The sequence below is a fragment of the Phyllostomus discolor genome, chromosome 2, assembly GCF_004126475.2.
Source record: "Phyllostomus discolor isolate MPI-MPIP mPhyDis1 chromosome 2, mPhyDis1.pri.v3, whole genome shotgun sequence".
NCBI lineage: Eukaryota > Metazoa > Chordata > Mammalia > Chiroptera > Phyllostomidae > Phyllostomus > Phyllostomus discolor.
In genome coordinates this window covers 172,246-191,509 of record NC_040904.2, presented here as the reverse complement: position 1 = coordinate 191,509, position 19,264 = coordinate 172,246, and the positions used below count along the sequence as shown (strand labels likewise).

General features: G+C 53.5%; 1 protein-coding gene across 1 annotated transcript in view; it reads right to left on the bottom strand.

Moving 5' to 3' along the window:
• Nucleotides 1-19,264, bottom strand: part of MAP3K7CL (MAP3K7 C-terminal like) — a 32,663-nt gene that overhangs the window by 2,479 nt on the left and 10,920 nt on the right. Inside the window, exons 3-4 of the mRNA XM_028503965.2 lie at nucleotides 18,539-18,600; nucleotides 7,005-7,120 (exon numbers count right to left, since the gene is read on the bottom strand). Of these exons, the coding sequence (XP_028359766.1) occupies nucleotides 7,005-7,120; nucleotides 18,539-18,600 (178 nt within the window). The remainder of the gene's footprint in view (nucleotides 1-7,004; nucleotides 7,121-18,538; nucleotides 18,601-19,264) is intronic.

Genomic DNA, 19,264 nt, shown 5'->3' with positions numbered 1-19,264 from the left:
TCTTTTAAAGTCGAGGAAAGAGAAATTCAAGGTGCTTAATTTAATTGAAAAACTCATACAGCTAATAAGAAGGAGCCAGCATCAAGCTATTCTCATTTATGGCTCTTTACCTCTAAGCACATTGAAGCAATAAATGTCACTAATTAAGCACTAGTAAAGATCCTTATGTAGCTATCTTAAAGACATTGATTAGTACAGCATAGGAAATATAGTCCATAATATTATAATAACTCTGTATGGTGCCAATTGGGTACTGGAAGTATTGAGGGGAAACTTTGTAAAGTATAGGATTGTCTAACCACTATGCTGTATGCCCGAAACTCATACAAAATAATATTGAATGTAAATTGTAATTCAAAAAAGATTTTCAAGAAATTGATTAGTAAAACTTACATAAGTAAAAGAGAGAGGTGCCTCTACATTCTCCACCCACCAGATCTTCTATATCCGTTTCTTCCCCTTTCAAATCAACTGTATCACACACATAGTTCAGGTTAAAATAGAGTTTGCTCTCAAATCGTGGTGGAAGGGTTGGAAATGCTGGGTACGACCATGGCTGCCCCCCTGGATCCATGAGGTCTGACCTCATCTAAAACTCCTGGGGACGTGTTAATAGTTTTGATGGACAGAGAAAATAAATCAAACATCACAGATTTTACAGTGTCTCCAAAAGGACTGGTCATGATCGTCTGGTCAAATCTTCTTAGTTCAGAGAAAGTCAGTAATAATTTCTTCCTTGTCAGAATTAAGAAGACTTAATTGATAGGTTTCTGAATTAGTTCCATGTATTTGAAAGCAATTATCCATACATATATTCAATGAATACTGTCAAAACGTCCATCATCTCGAAGACCTATTTATGCAGACATATTTGTGCTCATCCATTAGCAATTCATGATTACTGCTGGCACATCAGGCTGCAGAGACCACCTTATAAATAGATGCTAAGGAACAAATCAGTCTCCCTAGCTGGCTAGAACGTGGTCCTGCCCTTCCGTTCCCATTTATCATTTCTGTCAGCCCCCTCAGTGGAGTGGGTGCGGGGCCGAAAACCACCGTCACCAGAAGGCAAGACCTGTGACAGTTTCCACACGCTGTAACTGCCAGAGAAAAGACCGTGACCTTGGGTCTGCCGTAAATAGGCTAGACCGTCCTAGACCACATTCCTGAAAAAGCTTCTATTTGCTAAAACAAATGGGAGAAGAGAAACTCCAAGTGACTTGATAAAGGGAACACTGAAACTTCGTGGCAACTGAGTCGAAAGTTAAGGCGATTCTTCATGTTGCAGGAAGTTGGGATGTGGATTCATCATTAGGCATTTATTTCTCTGTGTCTAGAAAGACTAACACGGTGGTTGTGGAGACTTTCAAAATTGAGTAACAACTTTTACTTGGAAAAGACAAAATCCTAGGGAGTTTGGCCCCAGTGAGCTAAAGAGTTTGGGGCAACATAATAACATACTATCTTGAGGACAGGATTTTTATTTTAATTAGTGATTTAGATGACACTGTTGTTCCTTCTTGACACACATGTGTTGCAGGACAAGCATTTATACACAGAGAGAAGGAGCAGACGCCTGGAAATGACACCAGGGGTAGGACGCCTGTCTTCATTTCCTGCAGGTGGAGGAACAGCGCGTGCGACCGGAGTGGAATGTCCACAGCACCGTCTGGACGGTGGTGCCGAAGGCCCCCGACTGAGAAATGCGCGAGGCAGACAGGAATCTGTCTCCCGGAAGCCACAGGCACCACAGCACCTGTGCGGGGCGGGGCGGCAGGGAGTGCTGTCGAGTTTCTGCGTCTCAGCACCGTCGACCTCTCGGCCGGACCGTCTTGCCGTGGGGGCTGGCCTGTGTGCTGGCCTCGTGGGAGGTGCAGCAGCACCCTTGGCTGGCACCCAGCAGATGCCAGTGTTACCGGTTATCTCAGCAAAAACACCTCCAGACCTTGCCAGTGTCCTGGGGGTGAGGGACTGAAATTTTGGCCCAGTTACGAACCACTGTTCTAAAGAAAATAGATTTTCCCACTACCACCTCCAAAAGAGTTAATTTGGGGGCAGGAATAAGGTGAAAGGTGAAATATTTCCTCACTCGGCTCCCCCGGAAACTGGAGCCTTCTCCCTCAGCAGAGGAGGCACATGTTTTGTCCCCTTCAACGTGGCTTCGGGGGAGGATCAGGCGAGACACGCCGGTCAAACGGGTGGACTGCCTGTAGTCGGGCGATGGGAGACGCCCACACCGCTACGATGGGGGCCTGGATGGGAGTGTAATCTCACAGCCCGGTAAACTCTGCGATGCCGGGGTCTCACACAAAACTAAACCCTGCAATGAGGGAATCCCGTGACTCTCTCTCGCCCGCTGGAGCACAGCGAGGAGCCAAGACAGTTCTTCAGCTCTTTTTCCATTCACGCGGCAAGTGCTTATTGAAACCCTGTTGCAAACCAGGACCTGCCCTCGAGTCTTGAGGCTCGATACGCATGACACTCTCAGGAAGCCCCTCTCCGTGGGGCGCAGAAGGACGCAAACCCTGCGCCCCACCCAGAGGCCTCGTGCCCACATCAGACATCTCGGGAGGGAAGACAAAAGGTTCTCCCCACATACCACCAGCCCTGCAAACACCTGAGGGGCGATGGGTCCAGGCACTGTTTCTTTAAGACAGTGAAGCCCCCTTCTGGGGTCTGTCTCAGTAACTACTTGACAGATGTGCTTAGCCTGTGACAGTGATGTTTGGTTTTCAATAGTTTAGAGCTGTGGGGTCCGTTTTGCAAAGAACTGAAGCAAGTAAAACAGATAAAATCGGACCTTCTCTGCTTGGCCCTGGTCCAGTCTCCGACCGACACCCACCCACCCCCCATTCCCAATCTGGAGGGGTTCTCGAGAATGCCGTTTAAAATCCTCTGCCTTTGGGGCCCTAAAGAAATAAATGTTTCCAGCTAAACATTTGAAAATTTCAGAATAAGGTAAGTACTACACTATCAACCAAAACAGGGCCCCTTTCGACTACACTTTGACAAATCACATCTGCTCCCTCTCCCTCCCTCTGGACAGGTTCCCTTCCAGGAGACCGTCGTTCCCCCATCACCCTTTTCTGTGTTTAAAAAGGCCATGAAACATGCCTGGCATTGACTGTGGTTAACTCTGTATGAAAACCCTGTTCTACTGTTTTGCATGAACCCGCGAAAATTCTATAACTTGTTTCAATAATAAGACAATTTTAAAAAATGGTCAAAGGAGCTGAATGGACATTTCACGAAGAAGACACAGAAATGCCATAAGCACAAGAAAAAGGAGTCGATATTTTCCGCCAAGGGGGGGAATGTGAATGAAAACCACGAGACTTCCTTTAGCACCCACCGGAATGGCTATGGTCTCGAAGACGCTGTGAGTGTCAGCAATGACGCAAGCAATGAGAACACACGGATGTTCCTGCTGGAAACATAAAGGGGTGCGGCCGCTTCAGCCACCGGCAGCCCCTCAGAAGGTGACACGCTGAGCTGTCGTGTGTCTCAGTGGCCCCACTCCTAGGCACACAACACATGGGAATTAGAAGCTCATGTCCACACACAACGTTGTGCACGGGCATTGCAGCTGCATCACTCACAACAGCCAAAGGGGCAAACCGCTCAGCGGTCCATCAGCTGATGACACGGATTACTAAAACCCGGTATGTCCATCCCAGGGGACACCATTCTACAACAAAAAGGCATGAAGTGCCGACACATGCTACATGGATAAACCTTGCAGACACCGCACCCCATAAACGAAGCCGTTCTCAGAAGAACACGGCCCATGCGGACGCATTTGACAACCCACAGTCGCAGCGAGCAGGTGGGCGGGGGCTGGGGGCGCTGCTGGCTGCCCAGGGGACAAGCGTGCTCTCCGGGACAACAATGCCCTGAAGTCGTGGTGGTGGCTGCACAATCCTGTGAGTGCACGCAAAGCTGCTGAGTCACTTTCTTCAACTCGGTGGCAGTTGTCAGCCTGACATTTCTAGGAGTGTGCCAGTGTTCTGGCATTCTAAGCCTACCGTTTGATGCAGTAGCAGCTAGCACACTTTCTCACATGGGACAGTCGAGAGGTTAACCCCTTGAACAAGACAAAGCACGTACCTGGGGAAGAGCCACTTTCCCTCGGTGCAAATCGAACAGTGCCTCTAACCGCTGTTTAATGGTGTATATTAAACACTTTCCATCAGACGGTTTAGTCACAAGTTTCAAACGTCATGAAAGGTCCACATCTCACTCCCATGTACTTCCATTACATGCATAAAACTACATGTGTTATATAATATATAACTGAAAAAACCTGTACATATTTCATGTTACTAGATATGTAATTATATAAAAATATTCACCTGCAAAAGGCCTAGACAGAAATGACAGCAGGAATTCTGTAAAGATGTGAGACCTCTTGGTAACTTTTATAAAGCTTTCAATAAAACTGCCATTTTTTTCAACTGAGAAGAAAAAAAGATCCAATAAAAGTATGAACAGGCTTTTCTTACATTATTAGTCAATAGGTCAGAAGTGATCCTTTAAGTTAAATTCATTCTATGCTGAATTTATAATCCCAGAAAAAACCATCTAACACCATGATTTGACATAATGCAGCCAACGCTTCTCCTTGCTCCGCTGTGGTCCCGGAACGTGATCCAGGGAGACCTCCTCTGGAGATGCCGGAGAAGTTCAGGCTGCATCAGGCCAGAGACCGAACTCTCCTAAGGAGGCACCCTCGGGTGCGTCTGCGTCTCCCTTGGCGCCAAGCTGACACGAACTGATCACGGGGGGCAATGCGATCATCCATACTTTAGGAAAAGATCAGGGAGAAACTTCCATCCAAATCATCAAAAAATGGGCCGCCAATTACTGAGGTCAAACCCATGTGGCCCAGTTTCTGTTGCTTGGAAACAAGATCTGTTTAGGAAAATACCTGTTGCAAAGCGAATTTCTGCTTCATGGAAGTGTTCAGGAAAACGTTGATCACCGATAATCCTTGGAAGACAACCCTCACTGTAATTACAATATAACCATACTTTCTATCTTGACGATTTATCTTAGACTTTATCGCGGATGCTGACTCCATATTTAAATACGGGCCACAGGAATTACAAATAAAGCGTCTGCACGGAGGGCGTCACAAACCCCCCCCCCCCCCATCAACGCCACTCTCGGCCACTCTCAGCCACCCTCACTTGTGTCGGACCCTCCACACAGCTCCCCGCTCGGGGGTGGGACCAGAATGTGACAGGGCATCCGTGTCTGCACACAGTCAGCAGGGGCAGCACCCGGGTGGGTGACCGCCGACGGCACCAGCCCGCAGAAAGGGCTGGCGCGGTCATTCCAGGGAGCCCCGTGGTGCTCCGGAAAAGTGTGCGCCCCTGTGGGACAGCTGGGGTGGGCGGGGAGCAGGGGGAGGGGCGGTGAGGTCTGCCTTGAAATCCAGGCCAAGCTCAGGGTGTCCCCTTCGAGCGACGGAAACCACAGGCAGGACAACCAAGGGCAACAACAGGACGCCGACCCAGATCTGGAGCCCCCGAGTCCCCTTCCCAAATGGCAGAAGCGGAAATAATGAAAAACAAGTTTGGGAGACTATGAAGAAGACAGGAAAAAATAACAAAAGAATTTGGCTTCTGCCTCCCAGTTAGACAGCTGTTTAGAAAGGCCCGTGAGCAGCTAATCGGGGGTCCGGCCAACATTTCTGTGGTTTGGCGGGTTAGGTGGAGCCACCTTCCCTCCAGAGTCGGCTCTGCCTTCCTGCCCGCAGCCGCCACCGCTCCCAACAGCGCAGGGGCCCGTCCCCACCGCACACCAGGTGGGCGGCCCTCGACCGGTGTCCCGCGTGTTCTGTAAAGGCGGCAGACAAGAACGTGAGCCCACGGACCCTGTAATGTAGCAGGCAAGTCTCCCACCGCCCCCGAATAGAGCCTCGCGTCGGCGGAGGTGACGAAGTGCCCCGGCAAGTCCATCAGAGGAGCTTACAGGTAAATTTACAGAGCCACCTGTTCCTCCGTTAGGACCTCACAGTCCGCGCACGCACTCTCACACTCACCCTCACTCTCACCTGCACGCCGGAACCACGCCCTGGTCACACTACTAACCCGCTTCCTGCGTTCCTTTACGAAACTTCTTCGCTCGGGACTCGGACTGCAGGTCCGTGTTCCGCCTGCACACTCCAGTCAACGGGTGAAAACCCCCAAACACGGGAGTCTCAGGCGCCTGGGGAGGAAGCTGGGTTTCTGATCTCGCAAACACCCTTCGCCTTCTGTCACCAAAACCAGGTACAACGTCACGTCTTCAGCGCCACGGAGCGAGGAGGTAAGGGAAGGTCTGCCCCCGCCCCTGCCGCCGGGACCTCGCGGTGCGCGCGGGGGTCCGGTCTGTGCAACTGCCGCGCGGGGCTCGCCAACTCCCGACAACGTCATAAACTTCTCAAAACAATGTATTTCACTTGCTTCGGTTTTAAAACGAAGTAATAAATAAATATGTGACGTGCCTCTCCAGCAAGGGGAAGGGGAGGAGCAGACCAGAACAGTCTGTTTGGGCTCCGTACAGGGTCACGTTCAATGCGCGTCGCTCGTCTAGCCGCATGCGCATGCGTCGCTCGTCCAGCACGCATGCGTCACCATCCGGCCGGCACACGTCACCTCAACCTTGAACCGAACCGAACCGAACCCTCTGCGGCGGGAACTCTTCCGGGTAAGCGTTCGGTAGGATCCGCCTGCAGCCGGAGTGCTGGGGCCCGTGGGCACGCTCACGGGCAACGGAGAACGCTCTGGGTGGCATTTTGGCGTGTTTCACTTCCTGAGCTCAAATGCTCATTAAAAACTTCAGTTTTTAATGGAGGAAGGGCGCACCCCCGTCCCTCTCACCGCTCGTGAAACGAAACATCGGACCCACGGGGTGCCCTCTGGGTCACGTCTCCGCCGAGCGGAATAGACCACACGTTTCCTAGCGACCCCGATCCCCTCCGCGCCCCCCCCCCCCCCCCCCCGGCTCCGGGCACTTACTTCCGCTCCTCGAGCAGCGCGATCTCCTTGCGCACCTCGTGGTATTCCTCCGCGATCTGGCAGTGCTGCCGGAAGACCTGCATGGACTCCAGGGAGTCCTGGCAAGGCGGCAGAGGCTTCGGGAACAACAAGAAGTCGGTCATTTTCCTGTATCAATGCGTCGCCAAGCCCTTTGCGCCCCTGGGGCCTCGGTCCTGCCCCGGTCCTGCCCCGCAGGCACAGCCCTGTGTTGGGGGGCCGCGCAGGGGTGGGTCAGGCTCCGTGCCCATGGCCCGGGCGCTCTGGTCCTGCTACCCAGGCTTCTAATCACTGGCGAGAGCAGCCCTACCAGGAGGGCGCCCTTCTGGTGCGTGCCCCCAAGCTGAAGGACGGGCGCTGGGCCCCTTGACGAGTGAGGCCCGAAGAGCCCGGCTTCCTGTGCCCTCCGACCCCAGCGAGGGACTGAGACCCCCGGGCAACCCTTCCCGACCGCCACGTGTCGAAAAGCCTACGTCCGGAAATTAGTTTCTAAAGAACTAGCTTTCCTGAGTTTATCACTCTAATTTCTAGTTAGCAACACATTATTAAAACCATTGCTTTTAGAACCACTAGTTAATAGCCTTTTAAAGAGTTTTTTAATCACTTTTCAATTATTTGCAGAGAATGTTACATAATATCTGAGAAAGAGGATTTCACTGTTCAACGGGCTTTTCAGTCTGCCCCTCCCTTCACCCTGGTCCAATCGGGTAGGCTGTGTGTCTGCTCAGATTCTCGGTTTTTCATGTTGGTAACCTGAGAACTAGTGGACGCTGCCCTGCTCGCTCCTCTCCTTGCGTTCCACAGAGACACAGCAGCTCTCTGGGTGTCAGGTGCGGACTCCATCCAGGAAGCAGTAGGGAAATCCTATAGTTCATTGTCTGATCGATGGATGCGGTGAACCTCCTCATTTGCCATCAGGCCTCTGCATAGAGGTCTTTTAAAAGAAGTAAAATTCAAAATTGATTTGGAGGAACTTTGCCTCCCTGTGGAACATCGGTGTCCTGCGTCATGGAAAATCGAATAGAAACCGTGTGATGTAGCACCCTTCCCTAGGGCCCTGGAACACACGCAGCCTGTGCTCAGCCTGTTGGGACTGTCGCCCCTTTCCGCACAGCAGCGCGCTGGGAGGCGGCGCCAGTCAGCTCGCCGCGGGAGAGGGAGCTCCTGCCAGGGGAATGCAGAGCTCCTGGCTCCTGCAAGTGTGTCCTCGAACTCCCCACCTCACCAGCTCTCACCTGTTCCCCTGGCAGAGCGCCAGGTGTAACGGCAAGGCGAGGGAAACTCACTCACTCTGGGCAGCCTCTGCTAGTCAGTCACCCAGGCCCCGCCACCCGGGCCTTGCGACTTGGCGCGTCTGTGTCCACCCGATGGACACGCAGCCCACGCCTGGGGCTCAGTCCGTAACTGCCGTGTGGTGGCAGGGCCTGCACCACAGATTCAGCACAGTCACGCCTGTGACGGTCCAGAGCTTCCCGGACTCTCTGGAAGAATTCGTGTGTGTTAGGGCACAGACGAGAGCAGCCACAGTCGAGGGGGGACTTTCCTTTGCTGCCGTCATTAAAAAGGAAAACTGAAAATCAGGTGCATGATTGTCCTAAAAAGAGGAAGGCCTCTTCCCCCCCTTACCTTTTTATTAAGTGGGAATTTTTTTTCATGGGTTCTTTTTTTTAATTGGCACTTTTTAATAGTGGCAAATTTGAAGACATCATTATGTGTCGGTAGCAGGCCCCTGCTGCCAAGGGCAGTTCAGGGTAGGGGTAGTTCCGGCTGTATTCCACATCCTCCTGTGCTCTTAGCAGGATGACCATGCTACACGGTCACATTTTCAAGGTTCCCCACAAGGAAGGAGTAATTCCGGTTTTTAAAGAACAAGCCAAAGCTGCTGAGTGCTCAGTGTTTGGGGGAGGAAAGGTGCCAGGTGTCCTCGGCCCCTGGGCCCTGCAAGCTCTGCCCTCACCCACCCTGGCACCGAGGGTCAGCACCGCGTCAGGGTCTCCCCGTGTGCATCAAAGTTAACAGCTAGGGTTTTTTTTTTTAAAGCAAGGACGGAAGTGATCTTACACAACCCACCACAACACTGTGAGGTTGTCGTGTTGGTTGCCAGGGGCTGGGGGAGGGGAATGAGGAGTTGCTGCTTAATCAGTAGAGTTTCAGTTCTGCAAGACGGAGAAGTTCCACAGATGGTTGCTCAGCACTGTGAATGCACTTAACCCTGCTGACTGCACTCTTACAGATGATTAAGATGGCAACATTCATGTCGTGTGTTTTTTACCACAGTAAAAAAAAAGTTAGTGCAACAAAAGAGTGGTCCTTAACCCTTTCGGCTGCCCCGGCCCATCTTCTGAACTCTCTAAGGCTCCCGGCACTGGCATGCTGCCTTTCTCCCCAGGGAGCTTAGAGCCTCTCGCCACTTCGTCACCTGGTGCCTCTGACCCCGGCACCACTGGACAAATGGAAGCACCCTCTGCCCAGCAGGACCCCCCTCCTTCAAGGGCCTCTGATGACATCACCGGACATTTTCTCCAGCCAAGGGGGCTCACCACATCATTTTTTAAACATATGTTCTTATCCCAGTAGGAATTCTGGTAAATTAGAGTATTAAAAAATTTAGATTTCAGACACAAAAACTCAAGATGAGCCCTGGCTGGCGTAGCTCAGTGGATTGAGCGCGGGCTGGGAACCAAAGTGTCCCAGGTTCGATTCCCAGCCAGGGTACATTCCTGGGTTGCAGGCCATAACCCCCAGCAACCGCACATTGATGTTTCTCTCTCTCTTTCTCCCTCTCTCTCTCTCTCTCTCTCTCTCCCTTCCCTCTCTGAAAATAAATAAATAAAATATTAAAAAAAAAACTCAAGATGGATGTGTGGGTAGATATGTTTCACCTCCTCACACAACCAGAAGGAGGATAACAATCAATTTAAAAACAAAAACCAACCAGGGCTGCCAGAAAACCAAACTGTATGGGAGCCCAGCAACCAAGGAGACAAAGAAGAAACATTCACTCAGACTGGTAGGAGGGGTGGAGACGGGCAGCTGGGGCAGAGAGGACTCACAGCGAGGCAGCAGCTAGCGGACCGGACAGTCCCACGTTCGCATGTAAATATTCGTAGATAAATGGAGGAACAACTGGGGAGCAAGACAGACCAGGCAACCCAGGGTTCCAGCGTGGGGAAGTAAAGTTTCAAAAACTCTGGCTGTAAAAACCTATGGGGGTTGCAGCGGCAGAAGAAACTGCCAGTTTTTCAGGAGAGTCCTTTGGAGGAACCCACGGGGTCCTAGAACATGCACAGCTGACCCTCTCAGGAATCAGCTCCAGGGCAGCACCTGGAAGGGTGCAGTTCACGTGGGGGAAGCAGAGGAAGTGGCTGAAAGCAGGGCAAGAGCTGAGCAAGTGGCATTGTTCCCTCCCTGACCCTCGCCCACACACAGGACCACAACACAGGGACGTGGGTTGCCCCACCCTGGCACATACCCAGGGTGGGTTGCCCCACCCTGGGGAGAAAGGCTCCCGGCACTGGCATGCCAAGGCTCTGCCCCTTATTACGTAACAGGCATGCCAAGACAAAGAAATATGGCCCAAATGAAAGAATAGATCAAAACTTCAGAAAAAGTACTAAGCAACAAGTAGATAGCCAGCCTATCAGATGCAAAGGTCAAAACACTGGTAATTGGGATGCTCACAGAAATGATTGAGTATGGTTGCAAAATGGAGGAAGAAATGAAGGCTATGCAAAGTGAAATAAAGAAAAATATACAGGGAACCAACAGTGACAGGAAGGAAATTGAGACTCAAATGAGTGATTTGGAACAACAGGAAGAAATAAACACTCAACTGGAAGAGAATAAAGAAACAAGGATTCAAAAAAGTGAGAAGAGACTTAGGAGCCTCTGGGATAACTTTAAATGTTCCCACATCCGAATCATGGGGGTGCCAGAAGGAACAGAGGAAGAGCGGGAAATTGAAAACTTATTTGAAAAATAGTGAAAGAAAACTTCCCCAATTTGGCAAAGGAAATAGACATACAAGTCCAGGAAACACAGAGTCCCAAACAAGTTAGACCCAAAGAGAGCCACACCAAGACATATCATAATTCAATTGCCAAAGATTAAAGATAAAGATAGAATCTTAAAAGAAGAAGAAAAGAAAACAGTTATCTATGAAGGAGTTCCCATAAGACTATCAGCTGATCTCTCAAAAGAAACCTTACAGGCAAGAAGGAGTTGGAAAGAAGTATTTGAAGTCATGAAAGGCAAGGACCTACACCCAAGATGACTCCATCCAGCAAAGGTATCACTTAGAATGGAAGGGCAGATAAAGGAGTCCGTCATCACCAAGCCCTTACTATATGAAACGTTAAAGGGACTTATCTAACAAAAAGAAGATGATCAAAACAATGAAGAATAAAATGACAACAAACAAATATCAACAACTGACCCTAAAAAACAAAAAGAAAAACAAACTAAGCAAACAACTAGAACAGGAACAGAATCACAGGAATGGAGATCACATGGAGGGTTATCAGTGGGGAGGAGAGGAGGAGAGAGGGGGAAAAAAGTACAGGTAATGAGAAGCATAAACGGTCAGTACAAAGTAGACAGGGGGAGGTTAAGAATAGGATAGGAAATGTAGAAGTCAAAAAACTTACATGCACGACCCGTGGACATGAACTAAGACCGGGGAATGCTGGTGGGAGGGGGTACAGGACAGACGGAGATAAAGGGGAGAAAAAAATGGGAGAACTGTAATAGCAGAATCGATAAAACATACTTAAAAATATTTAGATTTCATTCCTGATATAAAAAGTAGTGCTATAGAGAGGTGACCTGGGATGTTGTGTATGACACAGAACAGTCCCACGGCTTGGTGATGGACTGTGTGTGCATGTCTGCGTGTCTGTGTGTGTGTGTGTGTGTGTGCGCACAGTGTCTCCAGGCCACCGCTGAGAGTGGCTGTCTTACCCTCTCACAGCCTCTCACAACGAGAGACAGCGTGTGGCCCACAGTGCCCATTGATGTTCTTGCCTGAGGAAAGATTCCTGGCATTGGAGGGCAAGAATCGGGTTTCCAGTGCAAAAATGGAGCTCTGTCACGTGACGTTTAGAAACACTGGTACTCATGAATTAACTGGCCTCACATGCGTTTAAGCTACTAACACATGTTCACCCCAATAACTACAAAATCTCCTAAAAGAAAGCCTGTGGTAACTGAATGAAACAGTCTGTTAACTCCTTGGAATAAGAATTAACACTTTTATTTTTGTTTCTGTTCTCGTTGCTTAATTTTAACTATTCTTGTCCAAGAGACCTTTGTAGTTAGAATCCAGTCTGGGAATGAACCAGCAATCAATAAGCTTTTCGTGTTGATGGTGAATTTCCTTTTGCTTCAGGAGGAGAAAATTTTCTTATTTCCTCCATAATTATGCTCCATCCTCCCACACGTTGGATGCATTTATTGCACACTCTTGTTTAAGAGTGAAGCATTGCATTCCGAGGAAAAGCAATGCAAAGACATTCTGTTTGAAAGGGCGAGGCGAAGCTGTCCGAGCGCACAGATTTGCGGGCCGTGGAAGCCTTCCCAGGCGCGGCCAGCACCGTGGCATCTGCTCTGCGCGCAGCCTGGCCAGTTCCGAGGTTAAATTGAGACATCCTCCCAACGGTGTCTCAAGCCAGCTCTGAACCACTTTTCCAAGACACCGACGGGGGTTTGCATGAGGTCAGAGCCCGGGGGGGGGGGCACTTCCTCCTGCCCCCCTTCCCCCTCCGCCTCCTCCAGCTGCTGGGGACGAGGCTTCCAAGGGCTTTAAATTACAGGGCAGCACAGCGAGCCTCTGCTGCCCCGGTCCCCACCCCACTCATCAGGACCGATTTATCAGGATGAAGTAACAGAGAAGCCACAGGCTCCGGTCCCGAGAATGCCAGCGCGAGCCAGGCCGCCCCCCCCCACCTCCACTGTCTGCCCGGCCGCCAGCGTGTGGCAGGGGCCTGGCCGTGCGCCTCTGCGAGTGGCAAAGCCAGCTTAAGCGTTTCCGTTTTCTGCCTGGCGTCTTCTGATGCCGCTGGCCCCGGCCACTTCGAAAATGTAAGAAGTTAATTTTCCTCTCCCAGCTTCCCACACACCAGATATATTTAGGGAGCTAAATATTCTACAGTTGCTGAGCAGACTTTGTATTTATTCCTGAAGTCTCGATGTGACCTTTACATCGGGGGGTAGTCGGGGGTGTCCGGTTTAAATTTATGTTGCACTTCAATGCCCCCAAACTAACGAGTACAATTTGTTAAAACTAAGTGGATAAACGTATTCAGGACTGATTGTGATGTTTGAGAATGCTGTTATCTTAGAATTTTAAATATTTTTAAAACACTTTAAGAACTGACATTTCTATAGTATCTATTACGGTCAGGTAGGAACTAGTAAACATACAGCATATTTTGTACATTATGTGATGGTTCCATGAATAATGTTTGTCATTTCTGTTGACATAGCCCATAGTACAGGCAGAGGTAACTCGGGAGTGTCTCAAAAGTTTCCTACAAGGCGTGTCCTAATGACCACTGGGTCCCCCAGCCCCCCAAAATTAAAGGTATCGTTGTAAAGCTCCAGGGAACTGTGTGTATTTTCTCTCTGGTCACAGCAGCCAAAAAACACTGCGAGATACTTTTCAACATGTTGAGAGACAAAAAAAGCAGCCGCTTCCCGCTGGATGCTCAGGAACTCTGGGATGCTGAGACCGCTCCATTCTCTCTATCTTCCCTCCTGAGCTCCCAAGTGGTGCGTTGATGCAAGACCTAAAAGAGGTGTCTGGAGAAGCTGCTCGGATAACAAGACATTCTAGCACACACCTCCAGCCACGCACTGTTTATTTGTGGAGGTGACCTCAGTTTCTGGCCCTGCCAGACACTGTCTGAGAAAAGGCGAGGTCAGTGTGTGCCACAGAGACACCTGTCACTGTCCCCTCAGATCAGATAGAGGACTTCAGGGTGGACGGGGTGAGACTTGCTCAACTTGCTTAAAACGTTAGAAGCCATGTTGTCTTCCAAGTGCCTTAACTCCCTGAAACACAGAGGGCGTCAGAGCCTCTCTCCTGAACTCGGTGTTCCAGGGAGGTGCTCCCCTTGTCTAACTGGACGGATCGTTACAGCTCCCTCAGCGCCTCACTCTGAGCGTCTCACAGGGGAAGGGGTTAACATGTCCACGGAGGGGTGTTTCGTGTCGCCGAGCACCATGCTGTCCCTGCTCCTCATCAGCTCCCCCAGCCTCGCGAGCACGGCATTGTCTCCACTCCGCAGCTCAGGAAAGCGGGGTTCATAGCGAGGACGCAGCCCTCCCCACATCACAAAACCAGCAGCTGCGGCACTGAGCCCCCGGTCCTGGCAGCCAGCCGTCCTTGTAATTCCCAACAGGAAGTTTATCAGCGCCCTCTCATTAGCGTGCTCTTTACCTGACTATAGAAGCACCTTCCTTTCTCTGACTGGCTCATTTCACCTAGCGTGATGCTCTCCAAGTCCACCCACGCTGTCGCAAAAAAAGTAAGAATTCCTTCTTTCTTTCTGCTGCGTAGTATTCCACTGTGTAAGCGTGCCACAGCTTTTTCATCCACTCATCTACTCGTGGGCACCTGGGCTGTTTCCAAACTGTGGCTGTTGTAAATAATGCTGCTGTGAACATAGGGGTGCATGTGATCTTTAGAATTAGTGTTTCATTTCTATGTGGAATCTAATAAACAAAATAGGAACTGACTCATCGACAGAGAGCAGACTGACAGCTGTCAGAGGGGAGCGGTGTTGGGAGGACTAGGTGAAAAAGGTGAAGGGACTGAGCAAAAACCAAAACCAAAAACAAAACAAAGAACAACCCCATTGACACAGACAACAGTGTGGGGGTGACCAGAGGGAAGGGGCGGGGAGGGGAAGACAGGGATGGATGGTGAGGGAAGGAGGCTGCTTGGGGTGGTGAGCATGCAGGACAGTGTACAGATGATGTGTTAGAGAATGTACACCTGAAACCTATATAATTTTATTGTCACCCCAATAAATTCAATTTAAAGAAGATTTTTAGAAAAACCTTTTCCTCGTTCCAATGCTAATAATTAGATCACATCGCGGCTTAGCTCTGAACCATCTGTAGGCCAAACCATGACCTCCAAACGCAGCTGCAGCACTCAGTTCGAGAACAAGCCTGCCTCTGACGGAGACCCAGGGCCTGTTAACGGGCCGCACGCCCTTCGGAGCCCAGAGGGGCCGGTCACTGCCACCGGGAAGAAAAGGAAGCAGGCCTGAAGAAGAGGGATGATGTTTCACTCGGTCTGGGAAGTGGACATAAAATTGGGCCCCCGTCCGGTGTGAAGTAGTGTCACCCGGACATGCCACTCGGGGGCACGGAGACGCGAAAGCCCTTTTCAGGAAAGAAGCCGGCAGGAATAGAACCGGCCTGCCACCCCACCCGGTCGAGGAAGGAGATGTCTCTGCAGACTGCTACCTGCCCCGCGGCCTCTTGCCCAGCGGTCTGCGCGAATAGAGACATCAAGAGCCACGTCTGTCACTGCTATTCTTGCATGGGCTTTTTTTGGCTTCTGTGGAAATAGAAGCACTGGGAATTACATGCTCAAACATGTCCACATTCTTGGCAAAGCAACAGAAAAATCCCGGGGGTCAAGTTGGTGATAGAGTGTCCACCAAATAGCTATTTTGTGGCTGCGTCTTATCAGTGACAAAAGCCTGTGCAGTGGACACCGAAAGCCGGAGCAGATTTCACCAGGCGGCTTTGGGACCGCACTGTGGCCACCTCGCAAACCAGAGACGACACAGCCCACGCCTGCTGGAGCCGCGTGAGCTGCCCCGGGCTCCGCAGGAGGTGTCCGGGAAGGAAGGCTGCCTGGACTCAAGGCCACGGGCCATCTGAGCTGGCAAATGTGTCTGGACCAAAGTCTGACCCTGGTTTCTCATCTCAAACAGGCGGGCAGGGCTGGCGTCATGCCTGTTCCATGGGCCAGGTGTTTGGGCCCCGGCGAGGTCATTGGGGTCGGTTTGCTCCAAGAGAAAGGACTGTGCACAGGCATCCGCCGGCCCTCGTGACCCGGCTCTGGCCCTTCCTCAGGGCAGCGCGGTGGCCGGTGACCCCGAGCGCCCTGGCCAGGGAGGGAGGGGGGAGTGGACTGCCCTTGTGAGCAGCCAGCCCGTGCACGGATTTCAGCGCGGACACCGCTGCTGCAGAACAGCCGACATCCACGGGCTCGGGTGCACGCGGAAATAGAGTCCTGCCCTGAGGTCCAGTGCCCTGTCTCAGCCTTTCCCTCCCAGCCCCCACCGTCCGGTGTCCAGGTGTCGGCACAGTAGCAGGGCAGCCTCAGGCAGAGACGGCCCTCACCCAGGGGCCTGACAGCGGGCAAAGGCTTGTCTCAGACGCCGTGCCAGCCTCCTCCCGGCAAGCCACTGCCCACGTGCCAGGCGTCCTGTCCGTCCACGGAGAGGCGCAGCGAGCCTGTTGAAGGCCCCGGATGCCCACGGCCACGAGAGCGGCCGCGAGCCGGACACGGCCTCTCAACGGCCGGGCTCATCAAGGGCCCATAAGGATGAAACAGCCTTGTTGGATTGAAATAATTAAATAAGAGTTGATTTGTGAAACAGGTCAAGTGGGATTAAAGCCATGAAACGGAGTGCTTTTTCAGAGAAGTGACGTGGGCGATGGCAGGGGGCTGTGGCTCCCGCGGAGAAGGACCCCCGAGTGGGGGGAGGGGGGACCGTCCGTGTCCCCAGGGGGAACAGCGCTGGTGCCAGCGCCGCCCGCAGAGCGAGCGCCCCCTGCCGGGCGGGGGCGGCGCCGGGACCCGACGGTGCCGCTGCTGCTGCTGCTGCTGCTGCTGTGTGGGCTGCAGAGCCGCTGGCTCACGGCTTCCTCGTAACCCCAGGGAGCGAGACGGCTTCGAGGTGACCGTGAAATGCAGCAGGAAAACCGTGGGCACAGACACACAGTTACCGTCTCACAGTCCCACTCACCCGCCTGAGACACAGACACGGCCCTTCCGCGAAGCCGGGGCCCGAGCCAGCACGCCGTGCTGCGGAGCGGACGGAACCGCAGGCACCGCGCAGGGGGCGGTCCCTGTGCGGAGGGGAACCGGGGCCTGTGGTGGGGCCCGGGACGCAGGGCAGCGGGCCAAAGAGCCTTCCGGGACACGGGGACACGGGGAGGGGAGACGGGGCGGCTGGAGGTGCCGAGGACCCCGCGGAGGCAGAGCTGTCTGCGCCGGCTGAGTGCGCCGGCCTGCCCCCCCCCCCCCCCCCCAGCCTGGACAGTCTCCGGGACCTGTACCTCGCTGCTCCGCTGGGCGGGCTTCCGGCTGGGGGGGGGGGGGGGTGACGGTGCCCGGACTGTGGCAGCCGTGAGAATGGGGGCCCTCCAGGGGCCGCCCAGCAGGCTTTCAGCTCTGGACACAGGCGCTGGGGTAAGAACTGGCCGAGACAAAGGGACACCACCAGCCTGGGTGACACAGGACCCACTCCTGGTTCTTCCCACCCGCGAGGGCTGTTCAGGACCAGGGGCCCCAGCTCCGGGGTCTCAGGGGGACCAGGCACAGCCCTGGACAGAAACTGTGGGTGTAAGGGGCATCGGGCCTGGGGGGGACTGGAGGTTGCAGACCCTCCGGAAGGCTTGCTGACGCAGCAATCAGGGAAAACGGGGGTGGCTGAACCCGGGGTCCGAGCCCCCGTGAGACCCGGGCACTGTGTGTGCAGCATGGACGGTGGACCGAGGCCAGGGCCCAGGCAGAACTGCCCCCGAGAGCTGTGGGTGCTGCAGTCACCATCTGTCCCTCACGGAGAAGGGGCGTCACTGGGGTGTGTGACAGTGGGACATCCCTGGCACACCATCCACGGCCCCCCACACGACACACGGTCCCCAAGGGTCAAACCGGGCGGTTCCCAAGAGGTTTCACACAGACTAACCACGTCCACCCTGGCTGGTGTGGGTCGGGGGTCGTCCTGCACAGCAGGGGCTCGCCAGTCGGGTTCCGGGTCAGGGCCCAGGTCTGGGTGGCGGGGCCTGGTCCCCGCGTGGGGCGCATCCGAGAGGTAACCAATCCATGTTTCTCCCCCTCTCTCTCCCTCCCCTCCTCTCTCTCAATACATAAAATCTTCAAAAATTGTACTTAAAACATAAAATAATCATGTTCTATTAACAGCTGACAGAACCAGGGAGGGTGGGGGTGGAGCAGAGAAAGGGAGATTATTCGGACGTCGCCTTGCATGACACCCCCCCACGTGTGGGTTTTTCCCAAACCCCTGAGCCCCCAGGCCCCGTGGGGCGGTGCAGAGACTCGAGCAGCAGCGCAGGGGGCAGAGCCGCCCGCCCAGGCCCTGGGGCTCCCGCCCGCCTGGGGCTGAGGAGATGGGGTCTGTGTGCACCAGCCCGCAGACCTGCGCTCCCTCCGGCTCTGCCCCCCACCCCCCCGGGCCGGGCTGCTCCCCGGTTTACCCGAGCCGACCAGACTGAGACGGAAGGAAGGGAGACAAGAAGACCCTCACCTGCAGCTGCTGGTCTAGCTCGGGGAAGGCCGGCGGGGCGGCGTCTTCGGGAGGCGAGTCATCTGAAACAGCGAAAGGAGGCGGTTTTCACTGCGAGCCCTTGGGCGCTCGGGAGCCTCCCCGAGGTTCAGCCCCCGCATCCCCGGCCCCGTGACCCCGTCACTCTGGTTGCACACACCGAGAACGCAGGAGACGGTCCTGCTCCTTTTCGGTGCAAACCGAGGGATCGGGAGCTCCGCCCGCCAGGCCGAGATCTCGCAAACGGTCCCGGGTGGTTCTCCAGCTCAGAAGTGCTGCCCAGCCGCCAGCACTCCTGTGTCGGCCGAGAGCAAACACGCGAGGTCCAGGGAAATGCTTCAACGGGCGCCAGTGGGGTGGGCGGGCCACCCTCGGGTCAGAGGGCGTGCATGAGCCACCACGAGGGCCTCACTCGGAAGGGCCAGGGCGGCTCTGCCCTCTGCCCATACGGCACCCCCCCACCCACGAGCAGCTAACCAGCGCGTGGCTCTGGGTCCCCGGGGACAGGGCAGCCACCCGGCCAGGGCCCCGCCCACTGCCGGGGTCCAGGAGAGAGGGGCACCCCTGTCTCTGGCCCATGGCCTGGCAGGTGTTTCTGGGTGAACAGAGGCAGATCCCATGAGTGTCAGAGGGAGCCTGAGAGGAGTTTGGCCTAAAATGCCGCCCCAGTCGCCCCCGACCCCTTCAAGAATGTCCTGCAGACAGGCC